Genomic DNA, 8,861 nt, shown 5'->3' with positions numbered 1-8,861 from the left:
GGTGCCGGAGCCCTGGCCCAGGCTGCCCAGGGAGGCTGTGGAGTCTCCTTCTCTGGAGATATTCCAGCCCCGCCTGGCCGCGGTGCTGTGCAGCCTGCTCTGGGTGACCCTGCTTGGGCAGGGGGTTGGGCTGGGTGACCCCAGAGGTCCCTGCCAACCCCGGCCATGCTGGGGTTCTGTGAACCGCTGCGGGCCCACCGCCCTGCTGCCTCCCCCTACCCCGCTCCGGGGAGCGTCACTTCGACAACCGGCCACCCCCGCACGGGCATCGTGGGAAACAGTGTGTGGGGGGGTGTGACGGCCTGCCTTAATTAAATACACGTAATTAAGCGGGGTCCCGGTGCCGCGCAGCAGCTGCCAGGCCGAGATACCAAGTCCAGACGCAGATTTATTTACAGGGGCAGCCGCAGCCCGGGGACGGGACACGCACGGCGCGGCTGCCCGTATGGGGGGGTCCGCGCGCAGGAATACACGTCTGCAGCCCTGGGGGGCCAATGGCTCTGTCATGTGGGTGAGGACACGGCTGGGGGGGACACATGGGGGGGACAGGACCCCCCCCCCCAGCCCCGTTACCCCCCTTGGACCCCAAATTGCAGCCCCTCTCCCCCAGGCGGAGGGGCTCAGGCTCTCCACTGCGGGGACCATGCCCTCCCCAGGTGGTTGGGGGGGGCTGGGGGGGGGGGGTAGGGTGGTCCCCGGTGTTTCTGGGTGCCTGGACCCCCCCCCGGGGCACGCGAAGGCCAGCTTGGCGTGCTCCGGTGTCCAGCCCCCCCCCCCCCCCCAAGCCCCGAAGCCACGCTGGGAACCATCGCCAACCACAGCAGGGAAGGAGCAGGGGGGGGGTCCCCATGCAGCTGGGGTCCCCCCCCCCAACCCCCCTAGCTCCTGCCACAGCCCTCGCCTTTAGCAGCAGTTATAAATCAATAGTGAATCCAGAGTCGAGAGCACCATAATACGCGAGACACCCCCCCCAACCCCCCCGAAGTGACCAGCCACACTACCACGGCAATGGGGGGGGGAGGGGGCAGGAGCAGCCCCCCCAGACACTACAGCCGAACTGGGGGTGTCAGACAGCGGGGGGGGGGGTAAAACAGAGGGGGGCTGAGCCAACCCCGTCCCCAAAACAGCTGGAGTGGGGGTACTACCAGGCTGGGGTGGGCTGGATTTGGCCGGAGGGACCTGTGTGTGCCCCCCCGCCCCTGGCCCAGGGTGCCCCCGCCCCCCAAGCCAGAGACCAGAGCCCACAGGGGTATGAGCAGCAGGCAGAGCCTGAATTGCAGCAGCAGGTCCCCAGGCATGTGGGGACACAGAGCTGTCGTGGGCATATGGGGGGGGGGGGGGGCGTCCAGCTGGGAGCAGGGAAAGCCACTGCAGCTCCCGTGTCCCGACCTGGGGACAGAGCCCCGGCTGTGGCCCCCCCCCCCCCCCGACACGAAGAACACAGCATGCAGTGTCCCCCCCGCCAAGGGACTCCCGGGCAAGCCCCGCAGAGGCAGTGCTGGGCCCCAAACGGTCCCCAGCAGCCAAATCCAGCTGCTTACAGCACATCTGGGGGGGAGTCCCCCCCACTTGTCTCCTCAGAGCAGGAAAAAGCCTGCCCCCCCCCCAGCCCCAATACGCTCCCCCCATCCTGAGCCAGCCTGACCAGCAAGCGCCAGCCCGGAGCATGGCAGGGGGAGCAGCCCCAGGCTGGGGGGGGGGTGACCCCAAACTGCTGGGGCGGGGGGGAAACTGCACCCCAGCACCCAGGTCCGGACCTGCCTCGGGGGGGGGGGCCAGGTGCCCTGCTGGGGTCCGGGTGTGCTGGGGGGGGAAATTGTGCCCCCATCTCCAAGCGAGACGTCCCCACAGAGCCCCGACGGCAGCCCCACGTACAAAAACGGTCACAGAATAAATAGAGGCACCGGCAGGGGCGGGGGGGGGGCACTAACAGGGGCTCCAAAACCCACCCCCCTCACCCCCCCCCCCCTGCAGCCACAGCCACGTCCTCCATCCTCCACGCCCCCGGTACCCGCTGTGTGTCCGAAGGGGGCTGCCCAGGGCCGAGTCCATCCGTCCGTCCGTCCATCGGTCCGTCCGTGCCCCCCCCCCTCAGCTCCGCTGCGCTCAGTTGATGTCGTCGTAGATGCTGGGGGTGTGGGGCGGGGGGGGTTTGGGCTTCTTCTTCTTGCTGGAGCCAGCCCCGGGGCACCGCTCACCAGCCCCAAGTGGGGCTTCTTCTTCTTGGTCTTGCGGGACTCGGAGTTGTTTGTACCTGGGGGGGAGAGAAAGGGAGGAGCTGGGGGTGGTGGGGAACAGCTGGGCCAGCAAGAGACCCCCAAAACAGAGATCCCCCTCTCTCACTGATCCACACCCAGGGAAATGTACCCCAAAACCTTCCCCTCCCCAGGAAGGTGGGTGACCAGATGTCCCAGCAGACACTATGGGGACTCTGCGAGGTGGCTGCGGGTGGCCGGGGTCCGTCTGTCCCCCCTTGTTCTAGGAGAAGCCAGGAGCCCCCCAGTTTTGCCCCCCGCCCCCCCCCCAAACACTCACTGGCTTTGGAGGAGGCCGAGTCAGAGGGGGAGATGTCGGAGGAGCCGTCCCACTGCAGGCCGCTCATGAGGGCCTGGCTCTCCGCCACCTCGAAGCTGTCGTTCTCCACGCTGCCCTCTGCCTCGGGCAGGGACCTGGGCAGAGGCGTTATGGGGGGGTCCCCAGACTGGGGGGGGTCCCCAGCCCACCGTGCCGCACCCCTCCACGCAAGGGAGATGCCAGGGGCTTGATTCAGCTCCACGGGACCCGGCTTGTCCATCCCGACCCCAGCCCTCCAGTCCTCCCCGGAGATGTCCCCATCCCCGTCCCCACCCTCGCTCAGGATCTGGGGTGCCCCCTGCAGCCCCCCCCTCCCCGGGTGGCAGAGCCTTGTCCCCAACCCCGCAGCGGGACAGGGCCCCGGGCCCCTTCGTGCGCTCACTCACGCGGAGGGACCGAGGAGGTAAACCCGGACCGATCTCCGCTGCTCATCCGTGTGCTGGGGACACCGCAGGGACCTGGCGGAGCGGACACGGGGCTGAGCCGGGTGCTTTGCTGTGTGTGTCCCCCCCCCAGCTCCTCTGGGGACTGGGGCACCCCAGGGACCCCCCCCAAAGCCCCCCAACGCCGAGCAGGGACGCTCTCACCTGGTGCACATCTTCTTGGTGTGCTCGGAGATGACGCCGCATTGCTGGGGAGAGAAGGGACGGGTGAGCGGGCGGAGGAGCAGCCGCGCGGCCATGACGGCTCCGGGGACCCCAACCCCGGGGACCCCCCGACCTCCCAGCGCTGTCCTCAACCCCCAGAGCAGTTCCACCGCCCCGGCCACGCACCGTGGTCAGCAGCGTCCGCAGCTCCTCGGGGCCCAGCGTCTCGTAGTTGATGCCCGCCGAGTTGCTGTACTGTGGGGGGGGGCAGAGAGCGGCGTCAGGGCCGGAGGGGGACACGGCCGACCCGGGGGTGGGGGGACGGAGGGGGGGGACCGGGCGCCATCGCCCCCCGGCCCGGGCTCACCTTGAAGGGATCAGGGTTCCCACCGATCTCGCCTGGAAGAGAGGAGGGGTGATGGGGGGTGATGGGGGGGGGGGGCGAAGGGGAAGCCAGGTGGTGGGCAAGGGGAGGGCAAGGGGTGGGCGAGGGTCCCTGCCCGCTCCCAGCCCCCCCCATGCTGCCACCAGTCCATCCAGGCAGACCCCGCCCCTAAGCTCCGCCCACAACAGCTCCTCCCACCTATGCCCCGCCCACCCCCCAAAAATGCCCCGCCCCTGCTCCATTCCCTGCCACCGGCCCCACAAACCCCGCCCGTGCCGCGACGCTCCGCCCCACACTCCTGCTCCGCCCCCGGGAGGTGAAAGCCCCACCCCCCGGCGGCAGAAGCCCCGCCCCCGGCAGAAGCCCCGCCCCCTCACCATTTTGTGTTTCAGGGACTTGGACCGGCGGGGCGAGTTGGGGTTCTGCAACGAGAGCGGGGAGGGGTTGGGGGTGCGGGGCAGCCCCCCCCCCGCGCCCGCCCCGCGCCCCCCGCCCCCCAGCCCCCTCACCTTGTCCGATTTCCTCTTCTTGGCTACGGGGAGAGAGACAGAAAGGACGGCTTTTTACCTTTTCTGGCGGAATTTGCCCCAAACGCTGCAGCGGCCGCTGGCGCCCCACCCTCCCCCCCCCCCGCTGCACCCAGAGACGGGTGGGGGCAGTCAGGGACCCCCCCCGCTCGGCTGCTCTCCCCCCGCCACCCACCGCACGCACGCTCAGGACCGGGGTTGAACGGCTCCGGGGCGGCCAGGACGCGTCCCCCACCCCTCCTGGGGGGGACGGGGACCCCCCCACCAAGCCGGCACCCGCGCACCCCCGCGTCCCCCCCACCTTTCTTCTCCGAGCCGTAGGACCAGTCGTTGTCGTTGATGTCGTCGTTGTCCTCCTGGTCGCTCTCCGACTTGTTCATGTTGTTGCTGCTCGCGATCCTGCACCAAGGCGGGGAGGAAGGTCAGGGACCCCCAGCCGGGATCCACCCCGCACCCTCCCCAGCACCCCAGGACCCACCTCACGCCCTCCCTAGCATCCACCCCACACCCTCCCCGTCCTCCCTGGCACCCCAAGATCCACCCCACACCCTCCCACCCTCACCAGCACCCCAGCACCCACCCCACACCCTCCCCGGCACCCCAGGACCCATCCCACACCCTCCCCAGCACCCCAGCACCTACCCCACACCCTCCCCGGCACCCACCCCACACCCGCCCCGGCACCCCAGAATCCACCCCACACCCTCCCCAGCACCCCAGGACCCACCCCACATCCTCCCACCCTCCCCAGCACCCCAGCATCCACCTCAGCACCCCAGCATTCATCCCACACCCTCCCCAGTACCCTAGGATTCATTCCACATCCTCCCACCCTCCCCAGCACCCCAGCACCCACCCCACACCCTCCCCAGCACCCCAGAACCCACCCCACACCCTCCCGTCGTTCCCCGCACCCCAGGACCCACCCCACACCCTCCCACCCTCTCCAGCACTCCAGCACCCACCCTACACCCTCCCCGGCACCCCAGAACCCACCCCACACCCTCCCACCCTCCCCAGCACTCCAGCACCCACCCCACACCCTCCCCAGCACCCCAGCACCCACCCCACACCCTTCCCAGCACCCCAGCACCCATCCCACACCCTCCCCAGCACCCCAGAACCCACCCCACACCCTCCCATCGTTCCCCGCACCCCAGGACCCCACCCCACACCGTCCCCGGCACCCCAAGATCCACCCCACACCCTCCCTGGCACCCTAGGGTCTACCCCACACCCTCCCACCCTCCCCAGGACCCACCCCACACCCTCCCCAGCACCCCAGGACCCACCCCACCAGCCATGCCCACCCCCGACAGCCCAGCCCCAAGACGGGGGGGGGTCCCCCAGCCGCCACCGAGGGAAGGGGGGGGGCAGAGCAGCCAGGATTCCCGGGTGGTTTCTCCGGGCAGGAAGGAAGCAGCGGCTTCGAGCAAGCGGAGCTGGGACTCCAGGGTTGGGGGGGCAAGGACGCGCACCCCCACAACGAAAACCAAGGAGCAGGGCGAGCCTGGATGCCCGGTTTCCTTGCCAGGATGAGGTGGGGGTGCCCCCAAACCACCCCCCCAGTGAGAAGAGACACAGCCCTGCGGCCCCAGTGCCCCCGCCGTGCCTCAGTTTCCCCACGTGGGGGGAAAACACGGGGAGGGGGGGGGATGGGACACCAGGGGAGCCCCCGCGGCGGCGTTTTCGGGGGCCGGGGGCTGACCTGCGGTTGGCGATGCGGCTGCTGTTGCGGCCCATGCCCAGGCACTTCTCCAGGTGGGGGGCGAAGCGGGAGGCGGCGATGCTGCGGCTGCAGTTGGGGCAGACGCACTCCTTGTTCTTCCACTGGTTGTAGACCTGCCCGAAGATGTCCACGCCGGGCTGGTCCACGATCTCTGCGGGAGGCACACGCGTCAGCCCCCACCCCCGGACACCACCCCCAGACCCCCCACCCACCTCTGCCGCGCCGTGCCCCCCGGCTCTGCTGCTGGGTGGTGGTCCCTTGGGCCACCGGTTCCTTCCCAGACCCCCAGTTTGGCTTCGGGGGCCTGAAACCAGCAGCAGCGCAGCCTGAGGGGGGTCTCTCCCACCACCACCCACCCAGGGAAGAGCCCCGCACCCTCAGGGACCGTTTCTGGGGTTCAGTTCACGTCGGGGGGGGTTAAAAAAAATGGCTTTTCTGCGATGGGACGGTCACATCCCAGCAGCACCAGCTCGGGGGGGGGGGGGGGATGCTCAACGCACCCCTACGTGTGGGGGAAACCCCTTGGCGGGGGGGCTCGTCCCGGCGGCACCGGGAGCGGGACGCTGCCAGCGTCACCCCATCCCCGGGGGGCTGCGGGGGGGCCGGGGGGGGCTCACCGAAGTCCTTCATGCTGTCGGGGTCCGTGTCGTCCAGGAAGAAGTAGCCGCACTTGACCGCCCGGTGGACTTCGAAGCAGAGGCCCAGGCAGGCGTCTTCCACCAGCTCCGTGTAGATCTCGTGCGCGATGGCCTGCGGCAAGGGGGGTGGGGGGGGTTAGAGACGAGGTGGGGGGGCGCAGGGGGGGCTGGCCAAGCCCCGGGGGGGGCCGCTCACCTCCAGTTTGCTGTTATCCAGGCCAGACAAAGACATATCCTCCATTTTCATTTGCGACTGCTCGCAGAGAAGTCACGCCGAACGCTCATAGCAGGGGGGGGCTCGCTGCGGGGGGGGGGGGGGGGCAGGCAGGGGACACGCTGGCACCTCACCCGCAGCCAGCAGCCCCCCCCCCCGCCCCGGGGTGCTCTGGGGTGTCTCCAAGGCCCAAGGGGCAGAGTCTTGGGTTAACCCTCCCCCCCTCCCAGGAATGGGGGGGGGCACAGGGGTCCTCCCTAGCCTGGCACCGACCCCCCCGTGGGAAGATGGGGAAGGGTCCTGGGGTGGCTCCAAGGCCCAAGGGGCAGAGTCTTGGGTTAAGCTCCCCCCACCCAGGAATTGCGGGGGACACACCACAGGGGTCCCCCCTAGCCTGGCACCGACCCCCCCATGGGAAGATGGGGAAGGGTCCCAGGTTCAGACCCACTGCCCGGACACCCCCCCAACTGCCAGGGCAGCCTCTCCGTCCCGGGGAGGGGGGCACAGCCGCTCCCCGGCCCCCTCATCTGGATAAACAAGGCCTCTCCCGGCAGCTGCCGTGGGGGGGGGACATGTCCCCTGCGCCCCACTGCCAGCCCCGGCCGTGCCCGGCCATCACCGCGGCACCAGGCCCCCCCAGGAGCCCCCAACCCCCCCCCGTCATCACCTCTGGATCGCAGGTGGGCACAGGGCACTGGGGGTGCCCCCCCCAGACACCCCAAAGCTTGTCCCCCCCCGCGGGAAGGTGGGTTTTGCTGCATCACCCTCCCTCAAAGCTGACGGAGGGAGGGGACGGGAGCACCGTGCCCCCCCCCTCGCAGAGGGCACCCCCGACCCCCCCCCAACCATCTAAAGGGGGACACACACCCCCCAAACTCACGCCCGGCCCCCGCCAACGGTGGGTACCGGCCGCACCGCCCGGTTGCCATGGAGGGGGTGTTCGGACCTTACCACTGCCACGGGGCGGGGGGGTGCGGGGTCCCTGTGTGTGTCCCCCCCCCCTCCCCACACCCCGACACCGCTTCCGGGCCCGGCCCGGGATTTCCCCCCCCCCCAGCGGAAAGAGGAAACACCGGACCGGCGCCGGCCTCGCCCCGCGGGACGTTTCCTCCCCCCCCCCCCGGCCGGTCCCCCCCCCCCGGGCTGGGAGGTGCAGGCAGGACCCCGGGGGGGGGCACGCAGCCAGCCCCGCCGCTGCGGGCAGGGCCGCAGGCGAGGCCCGGAGCAGCCGAACAATGGGGATGAGGTGACCCGGCTTTGAGGGGGGGGGGCTGCGCCCTGCCTGCCCCCCTACCCCCCCGCGGCGATGCCAGCCTGGGGCGGGGGGCGATGCCAGCCCCGGGGGGGGTGACACGGCTGAGAAACCCCGGCTGGGGTGGAGGGGGGCGGGCAGCTGGAGAGCGGGAAGGGGGAAGGCGGGGGGGTCCCAGGGCCTGGGGGTCGCGCACAGCGCGGGAGGGTCGCGGGGGGCTGGGGGGGTCCGGGAGGGGGTGGAGCTCACGGGGGGCTTTCGGCGGGGGGGGGGGGGGACGGGACGGACACGGACACGGAGCCAGGACTGAGCGGCCACGCGCGGGGTCGCGGATCACGGACCCCCGAAGGGCGAGGGGGGCGGGCTCACCCCCCCCCGGTGCTGCGGGGCCCCCCGAGGGGCGGGGCCTGCCCGGGCGGGGCGGGGTCGGTCCGTCGGTCACTCACCGGCGCGGAGGGGCCCGTCGGGGCCGGGTCAGCGCCCCCCGCCGCTCCGGCGCGGGGCCCGGCGGCGGCTCGCCATGCTCGGCGGCGGGGCCGGGGCCGGGCCGGGGCGGGTCGGGGCTCGGGAGCTGGCGGGCCGGGCCTGGCGCTCCCTCCGCCCGGCGGCGGCGGCGGCGGCCCGAGGCGGCGGGTGGGGGGGGGGAGAGGAGAGGGGCGGGGCGCCGCACCCGGCGCGCGCACGGCCCGCCCCCGCGCCAGCCGCCAATGGGGGAGGCGCCGTGCGGGGCGAGGCCAATGGGAACGGCCGTCGGCTGCGGCGCCGCGCAGGGGCCGGCGGTGTGACGGAGGGGGCGGGGACTGAGGGGGTGGGGCTAGGGGTGGGCGGGGCGAGGGGATAGGCGGGGCCGGGGATGGGGCGGGGCCTGGGGCCCTCCCTGCGGGCTCACCGCGTCTTCCCCTCCCATCCCCCGGTCCTTCTACAGAGACCCCCGATCCCACGGACCCCCCATCCA

At 71.8% G+C, this 8,861-nt stretch overlaps 1 protein-coding gene across 1 annotated transcript; it reads right to left on the bottom strand.

Annotated features, from left to right (window-relative positions):
* Nucleotides 1–2,013: 2,013 nt before the first annotated feature.
* On the bottom strand, nucleotides 2,014–8,429 carry ATXN7L3 (ataxin 7 like 3). Its single transcript, XM_075443840.1, is given in 14 exon segments — nucleotides 2,014–2,180; nucleotides 2,183–2,254; nucleotides 2,536–2,669; nucleotides 2,961–3,032; nucleotides 3,162–3,205; nucleotides 3,348–3,416; nucleotides 3,529–3,560; nucleotides 3,911–3,968; nucleotides 4,056–4,078; nucleotides 4,375–4,472; nucleotides 5,782–5,953; nucleotides 6,420–6,552; nucleotides 6,637–6,741; nucleotides 8,353–8,429. Coding segments are annotated over 13 exon segments (1,032 nt in total). The 5' UTR covers nucleotides 6,688–6,741; nucleotides 8,353–8,429; the 3' UTR covers nucleotides 2,014–2,106.
* Nucleotides 8,430–8,861: the final 432 nt, after the last annotated feature.

The sequence above is a fragment of the Opisthocomus hoazin genome, chromosome 26 (genome assembly GCF_030867145.1).
Source record: "Opisthocomus hoazin isolate bOpiHoa1 chromosome 26, bOpiHoa1.hap1, whole genome shotgun sequence".
Taxonomy (NCBI): domain Eukaryota; kingdom Metazoa; phylum Chordata; class Aves; order Opisthocomiformes; family Opisthocomidae; genus Opisthocomus; species Opisthocomus hoazin.
Note: the sequence above shows the minus strand (reverse complement) of the source record. Positions and strands in the feature narration are given on the sequence as shown.